We start from the raw sequence: 19,564 nt of genomic DNA, 5'->3' as shown, positions 1-19,564 counted from the left end.
CAACACAGAAGACAGCCTGACAAAGTACTTTTCCAAAGTTCTGCTGACTTCAGCAACTCATCCCACCAACCAAAAGAGGCATAAAAACTAAATCAAAGGTGGCCACAGTTTGATAGATTGACAGAGCTACAAAGGAAAAAATAAGAAAAGAAAGAGGGAGGAAAAAAAGCAAAATAAAAACAGGAGGCCAAAGAAAGGACAGATTTCCTGGTTTCCTGTCCCATTTTCCTAAACCACGGCACCAATGCAAAGAGCCAAGACTCCATGGGTTCCTGTAAACCATCCTTTAGCTCCGTCATCTGACTGCACAGCATCACTTTAAAACGCCATTGTCAGCTTTATGCTCCACAGTCTGTACTTTCATTCCGTATTGCAACTGTGTCAACAATACATTTATTTTTCAATATTACAACTAAAAAACTTCAAAGTCAAATTAAGCTCTCTATATCTCAGAAATATCGAAGCAATCTTTTAGGTTACTTCTCTGCCTTGCTGTCACTTCACATCACGTGTTGCACATCAACAAAACACCAATCGCAGGAGTTGATTGGAGCTGGGATGAAAATACATGAGAGGCACAACTAAACAGAGATGTCTCTAGGTGTTGAGAAAAGAGAATGTGTGTGTGTGTGTTTTCCATATTTTTGGGACAGCCCAATTAATAACCAGTTCTGTGGCGATAACAGGGATGGACGCACTCTGCAGACACAAGGCGCCAGTGCCTGACCCCTTGAAAATGTCCTCTTTGAATTCACCAATTATGATAATGCCCTGTTAGTTATTTGTAATTTGCGCTTGTGTCACCTACATGTGTCTGAATCTGAAAGTCCTCTGTTTATTTGAACATTCTTGACCTAACCATCTTTTCAGGAGACACAGTCACCTGACGCCTTTCTCATGGAATGCAAACACATGTGCACATAAGCAAAGCCAGGCGGAAAAACACACACAAACACACACACCAACACAAACACACATGTCCACTCTCACCCACACACAAAGATGCATGTACACAGCCATCTTATAACTTGGCTTACTTATAGTACAAACATGTGTAGTGGCTTGTGTTCCCTTATGTTCCCAGGCTGTGCTGTGAGGTCTAGAAAGCCACAAGCACAGGCACATGCATACATTTGCGCGCACAGACCCCAACAAACACACTTTCAACCACAGCTCGAACATCTCAGATCCTTATCGCGCTCATTATGAGCTTGCAAGTGAGAGCAGCCATTCCCTATAGCCCGACTGTGTTTACAATGCCACTTACTTAATGATCATGTGTGTTCAATCAGATAAACCCACCAGAATGGTTTCATTCACAGAAGCTTCCCTAGGAGAACCCTGCAAGCACCACTTCCACCGCATCCTACCCACTAACGCTGAGAACATTTTGGTTACAAAATAAAAGACATGTTGTGTTTGCAAATGATATACCACCCCTCTTGCTCCATACTGTGCACCTTTAAGTCTGTGGATCTTCATATGAGGCATGACATCCAGTAACATCTGTGACAACACAAATGATGAGTATGTGTCTTCCATTGTCTGCAGAAGTTTGCCACTCGCCTCATTAATCTCCGCTTTCTTCTTTCCACCTTTCTCTCTCCAAAATCACCCTAGAGCATGGAGCCTGCATGATTGCCCAGACTAATGATTTGGCTCCATGCATGTGCTGCATGCACGGCAGAATATAAACTGTCCATGCGGATGTCTGGCAAGGGACAGACGAAACAAACAAATGCACCAACCTCTACAAGCAATTGGGTTGAAATGTAGCCCCTGTGGAAAAACATCCCTCAGCTCGTTCCCCAGTCTGAACCGCAATCTCAGCAGCGTGTTTACTTGCAAGCAGTTTTTACTATTAAACCACTAGCATGGGGGAAAACGGAGCAACGATTTATTGTACTTCTTGTGAAACATGCGATGAAAATGATGGTTGATTTGAATTCTTCCATAATTACAAAGTGGATGTGAATGTGGATTCGTTAGTTTCAACGGTCAGCAGGAGCTAAATGGAGAGAGTTTGGTTCGGAACGGTCTTCAGACAGAACAGGAGCTTCAGACAGATTAATGCTGGACTCTCTTGTTTAAATGAAGGAAATGAGTGTGATTAAAATCATCTCTAGCCCTTGCATGGAAATTGCAGTGTGTTGTTCTACCTTGAAAGTCACAAGATGTTCATGTTAGGAGAATGATAATTAAAGGAATACTATCTAACCTACAGTGGAAATAGCCACTGAACAACCCACTGTGATGTTAAATTTACAGTATAATTACCTAAAACAACATGTACATTTGACTTCATGCTATAAAGAGGCAATAAACAGTGGTCTCTGCACAATGTTGACCATACTAACCCTCACAAGTGTGTGCAAATACAGGAGTTTATATGAAAAACACATGCACAAGCTTACTTACCACTGAGCCTACATGAACGTTTAGCTCAGACAACAATGTTATATTATATTTATACTCCATGAAACAACAGAAATGTTTTCAACCAATTCTTGGCAAGCAATTTAATGAACATATTTCTCAAAACATACATATCTTAGATAAGATACCCACTGATAATTCATGACTTTAAATCTTTAAAATCTTTTCATCGTTGAAGCTGCACATTTCAAAGCTCTGATTACAAACCCCTAAAAAGTCATGTAATACTGACACAAAGTATAATGAATAAAAACACAAACCTTTTTCAGACCTAAAATGTTTTTGTCATAATGGAAAGTTAATAAGCCAGCCCATTTACACCTACATTAAAATGAGTCTTGAGTAATAGGATTGTGTTTCCTGATACATTTTGAACACATTAAAGTACAGATGAAAATGTACCCAAGAGGCTTTGAGGAAGGATTAAGATCTGATTGGCCAAACCACCTCTGGAAAGGTTGAAAGATGCAATGTGACCACATCGAACAAATGTGCAAATGCAGTTTGCTTTGTGAACTTCATGGTTGAAAAAACACATTTGATTGTCTTTAACTATGGACGTTATTCACGATGCTTGTGAATGGAGTGAAGACGAAACCAATCCAAGTTAACACAATATGGCAGCTTCACATTTGGCACTCATCTTCTTCTATTCTCCTTTTCTACATTTCTTGTTGTTTGCTGGGTTTTTAGTACCTCTTATAACAAGCAAAGGATGTCGGATACTGTGTGGAATAAAAATCAGGTTATACAATATGTGTACAAGACACATTTTAATGCCAATGGTTTAGTTGGAGCCAAAACTTGTAAGAATGTGTGGTCAAAACCCTGTAACTGAAAGCTGGGTTACAGGGCTATTAGACAGTATGTCATGGCTTTAGGGGAGAAGAAGCAGAGGTAGTGCGAAAGACAGACTAAGAAAAAAATGTATAGAAAAAGTGAGAAGAGACAGATCAACTGGCAGCAGGAATAGACACAGAAAATGGAAGGGTAGAAGCAGTAAGGTGAGACATGTGGCTTGTAATGTGGCCTTGTAACTGAGGTCTGGCCATGCGTGTGTGTCCCCTCTCCCTGACCCTGCCTACCATACTGAAAATCCATTCAGGGTCTGCTTGGTAGAACAAATGTTGTACAGAGCGGAACATGCTTGGCTTGTCTGTCGGTGTAAAATCACACTCAACTATCACACGTTCAAAGGACAACTGCTTTCTCCATTAAAGTTTTCCATGGAAAACTGGAAGGATCCAGCCAAATACCAGAATTCCCGGTCGAAGTATCAAGCTAAGGCTGATTTAGAGCCTGTATATGTGTGTGTGTGTGTGTATTTGGGTGAACGTGCGAGGGAGACGGGGAAGGTGAAAAGGAAAATACTGCGGAGAACAGAGGAAAAGCTGCTGTTCTCCCGTTTTCCTAAACCACAGCGTCAGAGCAACATGCCAAGCATGCGAGACGGAGCAAGTCAAACAGCTAGCGGGGTATGAAGAGGAAGAAACAGCACATGGGTGTTTCAGGGTGGCCTGCCACTGCTGTGTGTGTAATTGCACTGAAAGTAATCGTGGCCTTCCACTTAGCACTGATGTTGCACCAGGCCTCAGTGTCTCAGTGGAGAGACCAGCACCAGGGAACGCCTGGGACTTTCCACCTGAGCTGACCGAAAAGGAACAGAACAAAGCCTGTTTGGAGACACAGCCTGTGCTCCGACAAAACAGTTCAGATGTTGACTCACACCTTGGTCATAGAACTGTGATGTGGAGGCATGTTGGATCAAGATTCATTCAAAGCAAGGCTGTTAAATCTACATTGTTTAGTGCAGGATGAAAATTGGTTAATAAACCTCTTTGTTTGTGTACAGAAGGGAAGCGGACTCCTTGTGGTTAATTTAACAAGTTTCCTCTACAGTCATCAAACCTGCGGTTCATTGACCAGTACCTGAGGCATGCTCTCATGATGTCAGAGTGTGTGTTGATGAGGTTGCTACAGCAACGACTTCCCAGACACAAGAGTGTGAGGTCATTCAGATAGAGGGCTAATGAGCCCTAACGTGGCTTTATTAAGACATCCGACTGAGCTCATTTCAATGTAGACTGGTACAGGCTGTAAGTGTAGCCTTTCCTACCTTTTTGATAATTTGTAACCAATCTCACATCAGGATTCAATCCTGGATCTATGCTCCCTCACCTGCAGCTCTGATTCACATGTCACATGTCTGACTTTCTGCTCGTCCCCATTTAGTTAGAAACTAATCCGTAAATGTTTTTCACCAACTTTTCATTTTCCATCCTGGCTGAGTGTGTGTGAAATAGAGAGACATACACGTACACATGGACAAACACACAAACACACACACACGCACACACACACACACACACACACACACACACACACACAAACACACACACACACACAAAGAAACAGTGATTCCTAACAAAAGCCATATGTTAGGCTTGAGGCAGACGTCCAACTAGACTCCAGTACTTACATAGCGCTGCAGCTCTGGGACAACAGAGAATACAGAGGCACTTCTGCTGAGATGCATAAAATCTTCTTGCTTAATTTAATTACTCAACTAATTCTTTCTAGTTTGCTTGAAATATGTGCACAACTCCGTTCTATTGAGTACATAATGTATCTGACAACAGATCATGAGATCCTCTGTAACCATGAGATGTATGTTTACATCAGAAAGTTTGGGAAAAGGTGAAACAGATGATGTTAGTTCAGGTATGGGGCGCACACATGTCATTTTTGGGGATCATATCCCGTGGTCATGTTGCATTTGTGTTAATTTAAACTGATTGAACTGGGTGTCATTTAACACTATTACTATTGCTACAGAAAACAGAGTTCTCCCTTTTGGCTCCAACACATAATTCATACTTTTTGTTTTGTTTTTAGCAACAATGTTTGACCAACGGAATTTTCCCTACGACCTATTACACTAAACCATTAGCCTACTTTTAGCTAGCTTTCTCGGACTTTTGATTTAATACTTCACACATTCATCACTTAAACCCTTTATACAGGTAGCTAACAATTTCAACTATTTCCACTGAAACAAACAAACAAGCTAGCTAGTTGAGATATACTCTCTTGCATGTATGTAGTTCAATGAGCTACGTCACAATTTTTCCACGCACCCATTGGCAACAGTGCAGTTTGTGTCTGTATGATCGGCATGTACACAATCACGGAGAATGACAAACTCACAAACTCAATTTCTCCTCTGGATTTACTCTTGGTCTGTTTTTCACTGCTGTCTAGGAGCTTGATCTGTCCCACTTCCCCCTCCTCACTCTCATGAATCACTCAAATTGTGTCTTAAGTAACATCTAAAAGACACTAGGTATGAGCATGAGAGCGTGTTTCCCCCGTCCTCTTTCCAATGATGAACAAAAACCTCCTCCTCGACAGATTTCCTGCCAATATTAGGACCCCTCTGTGCAGGATCCAGCAAACACAGATGGAAGAAATGGTGAACAGAGAACTGGGTTACACACACACACACACACACACACACAGATGAAAAAGCTAAACAAAGCAAAACAAAAAACAGCAACAATGCAAAAAACAATACAAGTCATAATTAAGGGTAATGAAATGACTCATTCTATCTTTGTTTGCCTGGGCTTTTCCACACAAATAACCTATTATATAACTATTAAGCCCTATGCTTACTCACAACATTAATGAGTTACTATTATGTTCAACATTTAAGAACATTTAATTTTCTTTTAAAGGTTCAGTGTGTAGAATCTAGTGGTGAAGTTGCCTGTTGCAGCTGAATACTCCTCCTCCCCCCCTCCCATTCCAAACATGTAAGAGAAACGGTGGTAGCCTTCAGTTCATAAAAACTCAAAAGGTATTTAGTTTGTCCAGGTTGGGCTACCGTAAGAAATGTGACGGCGTCCGTAGAGAGGTACGGCTCCCAATGTAAATATAAGTATTTCAAAATAAAGGGCCCATTCTAGGGTAAAGAAAACAACAATTTGTACAATTTAGATGAAACACACACTAGTGAAAACATCACTAGGGGTTATTTTATTCAATTGCTGCCAATAGATTTCTTTTGCCTAAATCTTATACACTCAAGCTTTGAATTAGTTTGGTGAAAGGTTCTTGGATCGACCTGAGCTATTCAGTCTTACCTTTCGGCCGTCCTGTCCAGTCAGTCCAACCGGGCCAATTATCCCTGAGTCTCCCTGGGATACGAAGCAGAATGTTAACTGGAAATACTGCAACACTGGCTGGTTGCACAAAGACCAACCATAAATGGAAAAAGTGACCTTTAAGAATCTGAGGGGCGTAATACCTTATCTCCCTTGGGTGCTGGACCAGGTGAGATGCCAGGGTCTCCTTTTCTCCCCTGAAAGACAAAAAACAACTCATTCATTGGTTTCCATCTCTCAGAGCAGCTGATGAAATCATTTTAACTAAATGACTTCACTCGCCAACACCTTTCATTTGGCCAGGCGAGAGGGTTTAGGATCCAAAAGCTCTCATATTAGATAAGAGGAGACTGCAACTTATGAAAAACAAGAGGATTGAGTTATAATGTGACTGATGAATTCACAGAAAGATTCAGTAAGATGCTTTTCGAAGCCGGGGTCTCAGTGGCCCTCCAGTCACACACGCCACGCCTCATTGTCAGCGGGTAACAATAACGGGGCCTCAGCACATCAAAGCTATGGATTGGAAACTACTTTGACTCTCCCTCTTTCCCCTCTGACCCCTGCTATTTAAAACCTTGTTTCATTTATTAACGATGAAAGAGCGGAAGTTGCGGTGCAACCTGAGACATCAAACACCTCAAAATCATTCACTCAATGCACCTGCCAGTTAGAAGAGGCCTGGCCCTGTGGCACCATTCCCATTATAGGGATTCACTGAGGCAAGGTCTCAAAGCTTTTTCACTTTTTTCAATCCAGCGGAGCATGGCATATAACAAAGGTTCCCTGAAAAACTTCAGCCAGGGAATTATAAAAGGTAATTTTCACCTTTAGGGAGTAGTCTTGGGAAACGTGCCTATTCAGCTTTGCATAATGACTGGGACAGCTAACTCAAACACTAGTAAAATTTAACAAAAAACACTTACTAGTGCCTATAAAGGCCAACAATTACTTTGTTAAGGAGTAGTTTGTTCCTAGGGCCTCCAGGAAGCTATTCCTATAGCCAAGAAATAGTCCTATAACCCCACATAAAGCCACAAATGATCAAATATACTCGCTTCTGTGCAATTAAACAAATACAATCTTAATTAATGAGCTTGAAATGCACTTGAAGGTGACCTTTATTATATTGGGATAGAACCACACTACACTGTATTCGTCTGTTTTCAGTTTAAGCTATACCACCACAGCTACAGATTCAACCTTATACCGTATTAAAGATTACTAGATAGATTTACCATACCAAAGAAAAAATAAAATAAATGAAATAAGTGTATTTTTCAAAATGAATGTCCTCAGTAGTTTTTGCTTTCCAAAAGTCAAAATTTATGCCAAGAATCTAACATGCCCAGACACTAGCTTGGGCCACAGATAATCTTTGTTTAAACTTTCTGGAGAGATTATAGCAGATAAGAGTAAGAATTAGGGGCCGTACTGAATGGATGTATTTTGGGAAAAGTGATGAATGTAATTCAAAAAACAGAGGAGGAGAAGAGAAGGAAGAATATAAATTACACCAGTGAGACAACAATAAACACAGCCCCTGACCTGGGGAGTTCAGGGGTTTAAAGATGGGGGTGGACCATGTGTAACCATAGTTCATATGGTTACACATGGTCATTTATATATTTCAGGTAGTGCTCCTCACTATGTCGTCTGAGCAAATATAATGCCATAAGTAAAAGCTGTTTGCACACAGTACATCAGGGAGGACAATCAGAAGAGGAACGTAGACCGGATACCTCATGTTCAAACATTTTATTCAGGAAGATTTTTTGGTGTTTCTCTGAACTCTGATAAATCACCTCGACTCCCTGGATGTCTAACTACCTTTCTGTGCTCTCTGGGCTCAGGTTGTAGTGCTAGCACATAGACTTGTATTCATTTTAGTCCGAAACATCAAATACACACACATTAGAGCAACGCTGAAAAACCTTAAGCATCATAGAATAAAATGGGAATCCTGATATTGTCCCCTACAGCACAAATGATGAAGTGATCTCCTCCGTATTTGGTATTGTTGTGTTTGTTATGTCACAAACTCCAGGTGTAGCTGCACTTCTTCTGCCATAAAACTCCACTACCCCTGTTGCTCTTTATGGAGCGTAATTAGCAAAAGAGGTGAGTACATAATAGTTTCATGTGGAAAAATCCACATGAACAAAGCTGCTGGGCTTCTGGCAAAACAAAGGGACAGACTTATTTGTGATCAGACTTATAGACAGATACCTTGAGCCCAGGTGGACCAGTTCGGCCAGGGTTACCATGGGGACCAGGATCGCCCTACGGAAAAAGCCAGAAAGAGGAAAAAAAATAATCAAACATCTATCAGTCTTCATGTAGAGATATGGCTGATGCAGACTGGGGGTTTGCTACTGTGAATAAAAGCAGAGAAAGGGGGGCACAGACTGTCTGGAAAACCTCAGCCTGCGTGCTTCTTTAACCTATTTTCCTATACATCAACTCTCTCTCTCTCTTTGTGTACGGTGTGTGTGTGTGTGTGAGTCAAGTTGGGGGTAGAGGCTTATGGAAAATGGGGCTCTGTGGAGCTGTTCCACCATATGGATGTGGTTTCCCTGCTCGTTGTTGCCTCACACTCCTCATCACACCCCCCTTCCACACACACACACGCGCACACAAACACACATTTGCCTAGCCTCTTAATGAGTAATGCAGATCACCCTGTATCATAACATTTTGAATTCCTCCGCCGGTGTGTATTTCTGTCTGCATTGGCTTTTGCTTACTAAAGGAACACTACTGTGTGTCTGAAAGCAAACAAAGTGAAATCTACAGTAGCAGCACAGTGGTAATGTGAACCATCACGCCTTGTATAGCAGCCCCCCGCCGGGAAGGTTTAAGCACAAAATCTTTAGAAGCCAGAGAATAACTCTACACAAAATGTTCTTTGGTTTACACAAGCGTTGTAAAAACAAGATGATTTGTTCCCCCTCCCCTTCATCCATCTATCCATCTATCCGTCTCTTTCTCTGATTGACTTTTTCTGACTTTTTTCCTGTGGTTCTCTGACCTAGCTCCTGCCCTCCACGTGGAGTTGCACCCTTGGGCCCCTAACTCACCCCCCACCACCGGCGTACTAGGTCAAGGGTCAAACGAGTCAGAAAGAGCAGAAAAAAACCCACAACTGCTTTAAGAGCTGGGTCAGCGAGTTCCACTGAGGTGAGTCAAAACAAATCAGGAAGCCATTACGTTAGCGATCTGCTCAACAGCATCAAAAAGCTACATCATAATGGACGTCCAGACAGGCAGGGGCAAAAAGAGTGATCAGGGGATTTAGGCTGGGTCATACAACTAGACAAAAACAGCTCTTTGAACAAAGCGGAAAAACAGACATACTGGTCGGGTGCAGACATGCTTCCCTCCTGTCAGAGGGTGCTTTCATGACAGTCTCGTCTGATTCACTTGAGAGGCGGCACCTCATGAATGAGCCGGACATAAGTCAGCCGGCACTGTGATCTCTGACGAGTGAGTCACAGAACGCTCAGGATTTCTCATATATTCTGAAAACTTGTTTTGTGTTTCTAACTTGTTCTGTTGTTAACAGAACATATTTCCATTCCAAGGATTCTCAGGATTCGCAGATCTCCCCGTGCCCTCCCCCCCCCCCCACACACACACCCAGCCTCTTCTATCTTTCAATTTCGGTTTGTACACAGCTGGCGTTCCCTCGAGAGCTGCCGTGCCCAGACAGTGTTAAGCGGCGCTGTTGTGCCTTAAATAAACTAAAACAAACTAGACATGTTTGAATTACATGCTTCAAAATTAACCCGGTGGTTCACCGCAGTATGGGCAGTGTACCGGTGGGCACAGGCTGGCACCGACATTCTGCCCTTGCGCCCTCGCCTCCATGTTGTGGCCCTTCCTCCTCGCAACAGGTGTCTAATTAGAGAAGGGCAGGGTGGGGTGCACACAAGCTAAGGGCTATGAAATGAAAAAACCCACCAGGCTCTGAGCAGCAATGCAGGGCGTTACGGTGGTTCCTGTGGTAATACTACTGCTCGCTCTGTGCACCCATTCTAAGTTGAGACCAAATTGTCATCATTTAAACAAATGGCAGCTCCTAATGTTTCGAGTTATGGTGAGTGTGCGTGCTGCCCTCTCTGAGGCGTATAAATACCTTCGCCTGAATCTGCAAAATTTGACATCGACACCATATGTGCAGCTTAAAGCCAAGACATATTTTATATATACATGATGCATCTTAAGATTAAGATACACCTTAATGCATGATATCACAGCAAATGTTAGGTTCCCACAAAGAATAATTTAGGTGAGCCCATTTAATGGGCCAGGTTGTAAACATTGTCTGACTTTCAACACTGGCTCGTAACAGTTTAAATGTATATACAGTCACCGTATTAAAGATAAAAGAGAGTCTGTGTGATGCTGTGCCAAATTAGACCCGAAGGGGCAATGTCTGGCTAACTAACATTAGATCAAGAGAGCATGTGAAACTGCTGGACGTCTTCATAATTAAAGATCCAAGTCGGCACACATCATATACCCATGCATATACACACACAAGCACACACTTTGCCTCAGACGATTCAGGTAAATATATCACCATGCCCTTAAGTCCCAAGAGCACACAATGAAAAGAGCAGCTCACAGCGAGCTAAATTATAACAGAAGCAGACATGGCAAAGGAATAACAATGCTGGTCAAACGCCAAACATTTAGATTTATTTGCTTCAAGAGCCAAAGTTTTCCGAGTTAAACACACCTGACCAGTCCACGTCAGGAAGGAAATCGTAAGAAATCCAAAATGATTATTTAAGGCATTTTTCAACAATAACAGTAAAAACTCATAATGGCTGTGACCACTTCTTAAAATTACAACGGAAAACTTAGCGCTAAAGCCTTATGCCAAACTTTTAAAATCTGCTACTAAAATGTATTGAAGCATCCAAAGCCAGAATTGGACGTATGGTGTGTGCTTTTTACTGTCCTGGAGCCAATTACAGTAATGTTCCATATACACAGTTTACACTAGGGATTAGATGGGCCCTTAAAAAGCTGATCCGTCACCTGGTGTTACCAGCACACTGCAACACTCTGCCCTAACAACTTAACTCATTTCAAAGTCATTTGTAGTAATATCTTTCAAGGCTACCATACAAAGTGTCCATCTGGATTCTTTGTTAGCTTTACGTGCAGGTGAAGCAATGTGATTTTTTTCTGTGACAGAGCAATGATTTGAAGGTAGAGCACGAGGAAAGACGGGTGACAGAGATTTTTTTCCACCCAGACAAAGACCCTATTGACCCGGCGGGTTCCAGACGATGGGCTACATGCAGCCATTCTCCGGATGGATGCAGGATTGTGTGCCAGCGGTGCATCCACCCTGCTTTCCTATAACACCCTTCTACCACCGCCGCCACCATACACCTACAAACAGACTCGAAAGAGCTCGCCCCGACAGGCGGAGGCTCCTGTGCCGACAGAGGTTGCCACGGCGACAGCGTCTCACACTCATATGTGTGGGAGCAGAGGTCAGGGTTCATGGGTGGTGCTCGGCTGGGCTCAATGGTGCTCTGTGTGTCATCATAGAGACTTCCAGTAATCCGGTGCTACAGAAGGTCATGTAAAAAAAAAAAAAAAACTACAAAAACCTGGCTGTGCGGCAAACTGCCGTCTCTTTAGCAAAGACCTACAGGACAGGAATTTATTTTGTTTTAGATAGAAGAAGATGCTTATAATCATGCTATACCAGCGGTGAGCCTGCAACTTGCAACATAAAATGTGGAGATATTAATTACAGCAATCATCAAGTGAATTTCCTTTCTCAAATTGAAACCAAACCCTTATTGTATATACGCTGTTTGCACACACACACACACGGCAGCGGCAATTAAACTTGATAAATGCTTTTGTTTACATGAAAGCTTCATAATCTGTCTCACTCTTTATATCGGCGGTTCCTAAACGCCAATGCATGTGTCTGTGCTGTACACGTTGTGGGATTAGCGCTTTAGCGTGTATACTACGCTGTGTGAGCGAATTCTGTGTAGTTGTGTGTGTGTAAAACAAAATTGCTGTGAGGTCAGAGTCAGACGCTGGCAGTGTGTTTTCAAGTGACCCCCGTTAAAGTGGCATCAAAACCAATGCGATGGCTGCTACAAGTGCTTTTTTATTGAGGAGGCTTGTTTTCCTTGTTTGTGCTCTGCAAACCAACCATTTCCACAGACAATGCCGCAGGCGCCTCAACAGCTGGTTTGCCGGAGTGGTCAAAGGCCACGTCTCAAGCCACAAGGATGTAAATCAGCATGAGGTGATTGGTCGATACATACTGCTGATGAATGAGGTCTCAGACGCAGAGCGTAGGAGTTGTAATTTATGTCAAGGCTCCAAACAAAGCCGGAGGGATTGTGCTGCAGGCATGTTAAATGTTTTGACTATTTTTTTCTGTTAATTTGCAGAGAAAATATCAGTACCATTCATTATATTGATTAACTGCTTGCTTGTCCTGAACGGAGAAATTGTACTTGACAATCTCAAGTTCAATATGGTTTTCATTTTAAAAGAAAAGCTGCAGCCGGGTTACGCAGAAACAGCTCCACTTGGAGTCGTTCTTTAATAATACTTGGCTTGACCAAGTTCACACAACTCCTTGTGCTTGAGCCCAGTTAAAGTTGTATTCTAGTTTGATTTGGATAATACGAAATCCAAGTGGAAGCGAACTGCTACTTGTGACGGGATAGGAGGTGCTGCTGAGGCTTAAACGGCTTTAATTAGAGCCAGACAAAGACCTCCTTATACATCTATAATGGAGGGGGTCATAGAGACTTTAGCTTAAGAGGCTCTCAGACACAGGGAGACAAAAAAAACAGTATGTAATAATAAAAAACACATTAAAAGACAAAAGCACATTCATGGAAACATAAACTGTATGCACATAATGTAGACATGGACTAAAAGCATTGATGATCAGAATTGGATGATTCTATTTGGTGAACGAGAGGCTTGTTTGCTCAGTATTTAATTATATGATATGATATGATATACTATTTTGTCATGAGAGAAAATGTTAAAGGCTTTACAATGTTATGAGAAATCACCCTGAGGGGAACATGAATGTGCACAACAGATTTCATGGCAAAGTCGAGACATTTCATGCCACATCCCAGATGTCAGCTTCATGGTGGCACTTGAGAAAAAGTCAGAGGGATCATTACAGTCTTTAGGATTAACCTTCAGGGCTGTTGTGGATAACTGTACCAAATGTCAAAGCAATGCAGCCAGTAAATATGAGATATGTTAGTCTGGGTCCGTCTGACAGATGTTGTCATACCTACTACAACCACATGGACGTGAGGAAGTGAAGGAGAATTCCTGAAAGAAGACCCAAGAATGAGACTATATCTATTTAACTGCCTCAGAGAAAGAGGCCTTTCATTAGTCCGGGATGGGATTCCTATGAAGTGTCGGTGCAGCCTGCTGCAGCAGCTCAGTGAGGAGAAGAAAGTCCAGTGGAGCCATGTGTTCTCTGTCTGTTTACAGTGCTTTTATTAGGCATCCTGTGGCACAGGCAGCCTTTTGAAAGGCCGTCTTTATAGGAGCTTTCCTGTTTATGCTTAGGGGTGGGAGGTCAGCACTCACAGCCCCGTGCTGAATATGGTCAATCTCCCTGCATAGGAAAACTTTGTGTGTGAGTATGTGTGTGTGCGTGTGCGTGTGTGTGTGTGTGTGCGTGTGTGTGTGTGTGTGTGTGTTTGTCAGCTGGATGATGGGAGGGATTTAAAAGTGATGTGGGGGCCTGGCTTTGCAGGTTATTATTGTAACTGCAGAAAGGTCCAGGACTTTGCCTACGGGGCTGGAACACACAGATACTATCCTCTCTGTCCCTGTCTGTCTGTTTGTCCGTCTGTTTTTCTGAGTCACTTCTCTGCCAAGGGGGTTATTACTGACTGTTTGTGTTTGAGCTTTCAGTCATCATGTACGTCAGCAGCAGTAGCAAAAGCACAAATAAACACACATGAGCGTGCACACTCACACACACGCCATAATAAACCTTAATGAAGACACACCTATTAACATAGTTCCATTGAAAGAAAAAAATTGCGGGGTTGAGCACCAGACAAAATTATTTCCAGACATTAGAGATGGAAGTGTGTTAGATGTAGCTGGAGGTGTTTGAGGACACGCAAGGCAGACTTACCCGAGGACCCTTCTTGCCTGGCAGGCCTGGCTTCCCTGGAGGTCCTGGCGGTCCCTGGGGAGAGAGAGCGTTTGGTCAGTGTTACACATACCGACACACACCACACAGATGAACTTGTCCTGTACCTCAGCAATCTGATTTTATCACGCTCTGTCAAAACCATCAGGTCCTTAAGGCTGCTTTGTGTGTTTCCACAGACAGACTGCACGCTCTGGCTGCAGGATGAAAAAAAAGTGAGACCCTCTCCCTTTTCCATCCCAAGGTGATGAGAGTTCAGCCTTATCCATCAGACGCTGTGAGGCTGTGCGGCAGGAAACCGTAGAAACACCAGAAATAACAGGTCATTTCCTGCGCCACTCAAGGCCCCTGTGTGGTTTTATCAGGCTTGCGCTCACTCGTTTTCTTTTAATCAAAAAATGGAGGCAAGGGAGAGGCGAGGAAAAACATTGCGTTCTTGGCTGCTGTGGCTATTGAAGTGCTACCTGTATGGCTCCTGATCCTCATGCAAATGTGCGTAACAGTCTGTAAATTGGAGTTAGAAAAATGCTTTTGTTCCATGTCAAATCCATTACAGTACTTTAACCATGCTGTTAAACGTGATGGCTGAGATAACATAATTATGACGATGTTGTAAAAAAAAAGCAGCAGCATCTTCTATTAAGGGCAGTTACTGCCGTGTGAATGTTTTACCCTTTCTGTAGCAATCTCAATTTACACAAGGCCATGAACTTTAAGAGACTCAGCCAACTGTCTCCATCTAAAGCTTCTGAATGGCTGCTACCTGCAGGCCTGTCTGCAATCTGCTTTACATCACTCTGATGATTATAATCGGCCCCCTACCACTTCTTCCAGGGCGACCTCCATGGTTGAGACCACCCCTGTTGTTACAGGTGGTGCGCTCAGTGGTAGCCCCAAGACCTGTCAACAACAACACACACCACTGTCCATCTTAACACCTCCGACCCCTGGTCTGGCTCTCCTTCCTTACACTGGTTTGTTTATTGTTACAGTCTTTTCCTCTTTGCGCCTGTCAATCTTTTATTTGTGGGATTTCTTTTTGTCTTTGTCTTAAAAAGAAAGACAGAAAGAAATCACCACATTGATCACCCGTTACAAAGACTTGTCATCAGTTCAGATTAGTTAGAGCATTGTCAAATAGTGTAGAAAGGCAATTAAAAGGAATGTGACAGATATGTGTAAACTGAGAACATAAGGCTCAGATATGTATAAAACTCAGGCAGTTCAAGTTTGTACATTTTAACTAACTTCCAGCACAGTTGAAATTAAACAAATTAAACTCTCATATGACAAAAATCTGTACATATAAATACATTCAGATGTGCAGTGGGACAAATCTCAAAGAAAGTTGTTTTTAATGTGTCAGTAAGGAGGTACTTTAAATGGGGAACTCTGCCACATCTGTGCCTGCACTGGCTGTTTCTCCTGGCAGCCGCAGTACAGTGCAGAGTGAAAAGTCCAAATCATTAACTCAGCTCTGTAATGCTTTAGGCAGCAGCAGAGTGATAAATGACAAATTTAGTGGCTGAAACCACAGTGAATGTGATGCTTTTCATGGGCTCCTTACTTTTATTCCTGTCGTGTGTGATTTTAAGAGAGAGAGAGAGTATATAAAAGACTGTGCTGTGAGATGGACAGTGTCCGATCGTCGGACTGCCTGTTAGTCTGGACTCTGACAAAATACACATTTTTGAATAAACTAAAAAGTCTAGAAGATGTACACAGATTCTTCATACTCTTGGGCCATAAATGGATCACATGCTTTGTTATTAATTAAATAAGCTTGGATGTTGCAGAACAGTACCAGCACTTGCAAAGTGCTCTATTTTCATCAGATAAATCAGAGCACTTCATACTTAGATTACAAGTGGTGCTTTTGTTCAGTGTAATGAAGATCAGGTCAGGTGAGGACATCTCTTCAGTGGTAAATTAGCCAACACTAGGCACATCACACTCTACAATCCACAGTGGCAAATTACAGCCAACTACAGAGAAAAGGGCAAAAAAAACAAAGCCCCCGAACAACTTAATCACAGGTCTAGACTTAAATACACGTAACGCCCAAAACGTGCCGAGTAGACATTGAAGTCCGGCCACGTGTGGAGGTTTAAAAGGTAACAACATGTAGCTACTAACATGTTAAAAAATCCCAAGCACAGTTTGTCTGAATTAAAAAATGTTTTTGACTAAATGTTTATATTGAACTGCTCTTCGACTGAGCACAAATGTGATTGTGCATGTAGATCCTGGCTTCTGTTGAGTAGCACTCACATCTTTCCCTCAAATAAGGGTAACCTACATTTGATCTCAAGAGGTCAGGCAAGATGAAAGGGAGATGCCCTGTGATGCTGAGTGGGAAATCTATTGAAAAGGTGAAAATGGATCTTGGGGCTTCCCCAAATATAGTCAAGGCCTAGTCTACCTTTGTGCTTGGACTATAGGAAACTGAATGATGGTGTTTACTGACTCCTTTGACCCTTGACCTAGCTTTGAAAGAGGCCCATGTGACCTCCACTAGCCCTCTGTGACAGAGGAATCTGGTGCAGAGACGGCAAGGCATCAGACCTGACACGTCACACCCAGCCTGGAGGGTTGTGGTGCAAATAGAAACAAGGAAAAGGAAGGAGAAGAAAGGCAGGATTTCTTACCTGTATGGAAAGAGAAATAGTGCCACATTAACCTACATAAAGTATCTCTGTTTTCTCTTATTTCAAGCCCCAGAGCCGTTCTGTCAAAGGTGACAAAGACCAGAAGAGGCTGGGACGTCTCTAAAGGAAGTAGTTCATTCCTTTTCACCTCTTTGCTATATCAAACTCACCCCCCACAACAGCTGAGTCATCATCTTAATCTTGTAGAAAATGTATTCCTGGTTTATCCTGAAGGTTTTGGGGCTGAACTGCTTTGTATATATGCGTGTACTGTCATATCATCTCTGCCTTGCCTGACCTGAGCCAAAAAAGATAATTTTAAATCAATTTAGCTCTTTTACACTGTCACCAGCTTCTGATATGACTTAAAGCATTCTTTCATATTCTTGCTTTGACCTTAAATGATCTCCAAACATGGCCTCTCACTATACTTCTGTGTTTCTGTAGTGTCAATTAGCCCTTTTTCATGTCACAGTCCCAAAATACCTTTCACTAGAACAACCCAACACACTTGCGGTGCTTACCGATAAGCCTGCCTCTCCTTTCTGTCCTACAGGTCCAGCTAGAAGGGAGAACTGAGTAGGTGGCACCTCCCAGCTCTGGAAGCCATCAGTAGCAGGTGGTGTTACTGTGCTGTATGAAGGTCTGGTCGTAGGCGGGGTGACTGGAGCCTTGGTTGTTTTGGCCTGCTTTGTGGGCTTGGTGACCTGTTTGATCGTTGGCTTGGAGGTTTTGGTAGTCATAATTTTAGAGATTATGGATTTTGAGGGGTTGACTTTGGATATTGTTGTTTTTGAAGGGACAACTTTGACAGAATTTGCTTTGGTTTTGGACTGAGTGGCTTTGGATGCTGTAACTTTAGGATTGGGAGATGCTTTCTTGGCTGTGGTGGGTTGTGGTTTCTTTGTGACTGCATCTTGGTCTGATAAAGAAGAGTCAGGTTTTGTCTTGGAAGTTTTGGTGCTGGTAGTGGCTGGAATTGTAGGTTTTTTCTTGTTGTCTGTTTTTGAGATGGTCCTTTTGGTGGTGTTATGAAGTGTGGGCTTTGGGGAAGTAGGTTTGGAGGGTTTCTGATTTGAAGCTTTAGAAGTCGTGGGTCTTGGGATTGGTGGTTTGGTGGAGGGTACTCTTGTCCTGAGTGGTGCTGTGACTGTTTCTGTCCTGGCCTTCGGAGGCGGCGAGGCCAAACCTAGCTGGACTGTGACTGGCATCACAGTTCCCAGCAGGGGTGTAGGAATGGTCCCAGGGTTGGGTTTCATTGTTTGGGTGGAAGCTACATATCTGACAGCTGAGGCAGCGGCTGCAACACTCCTGGCAAGGCTCTGCCCTGTGGCCTTCTTGGCTGTTTCCGGGCCACTACGTTTAGGGGTAGCAGCGGTGGCTGTGATGTTTGTTTCTCGTGGTAGGATTGGCAGCAGGGGAGGAAGGTTAGGCCTATATGTGTCAGCTTCCCTGCACTGTTTCTTAATGTACTTGCAGTAGTTGTGAGCTGCCTGTGCAGAAGGGACCAGATCAAATTGGCAAATGGCTCCTTCAAAGTGTGCTGAATATTGTTGCTGGCTTGTCCGCCCCAGCAGGAAGGAGCCCTGGAGCTCTGGAGCGAGTCCCTCATCACTGTCCGACCCAAAGTCTGCATAGACACTCTGCTCTCCGCAGGAGGCATATAGAGTCACTCTCCGTCCATTAATCCCAACTGCAAGCTGGTGCCACTGGCCATCATGGGGCTCATAGGGCAGTGCCACTGAGGTGTTCGGTCCCGTGTGAAGGACCAGATTTCCAGGTACAAGCTGCAGACCAAGAAGGATCTTCCTGTGGTCTGAGAGAACGGTGAAGAGGAAAGCACTGTTGACACGGTGTGAGCGCACACTCAGGACCAGTGCCAAGCTGGGCCCGACGGCTGCTGGGAAGACTGAGTGCAATGGAGCCTCAATGTGTGCCCGCTGGTTGATGATGATCCCTGATCTGAATGGAATGACCCCTGCAGGCACCGAGCGTGACGGCTTTTCTCCCTTAAGCCCCAACTTTTGGAGGATGTCCACATCTAGATGGAGAGGAGAGCAGTGTTAGAGTTGCAAATAATTATGACAGGCTTGTTAATGAAGGCCACGCACCAGTGC

General features: G+C 43.2%; 1 protein-coding gene across 1 annotated transcript in view; it reads right to left on the bottom strand.

Moving 5' to 3' along the window:
- col27a1a (collagen, type XXVII, alpha 1a) overlaps positions 1 to 19,564 on the bottom strand; it is a 64,754-nt gene that overhangs the window by 35,369 nt on the left and 9,821 nt on the right. Inside the window, exons 3-7 of the mRNA XM_062413481.1 lie at positions 17,972 to 19,488; positions 14,782 to 14,835; positions 8,832 to 8,885; positions 6,746 to 6,799; positions 6,582 to 6,635 (exon numbers count right to left, since the gene is read on the bottom strand). Of these exons, the coding sequence (XP_062269465.1) occupies positions 6,582 to 6,635; positions 6,746 to 6,799; positions 8,832 to 8,885; positions 14,782 to 14,835; positions 17,972 to 19,488 (1,733 nt within the window). The remainder of the gene's footprint in view (positions 1 to 6,581; positions 6,636 to 6,745; positions 6,800 to 8,831; positions 8,886 to 14,781; positions 14,836 to 17,971; positions 19,489 to 19,564) is intronic.

This window comes from Platichthys flesus, chromosome 19, assembly GCF_949316205.1.
Source record: "Platichthys flesus chromosome 19, fPlaFle2.1, whole genome shotgun sequence".
NCBI lineage: Eukaryota > Metazoa > Chordata > Actinopteri > Pleuronectiformes > Pleuronectidae > Platichthys > Platichthys flesus.
Note: the sequence above shows the minus strand (reverse complement) of the source record. Positions and strands in the feature narration are given on the sequence as shown.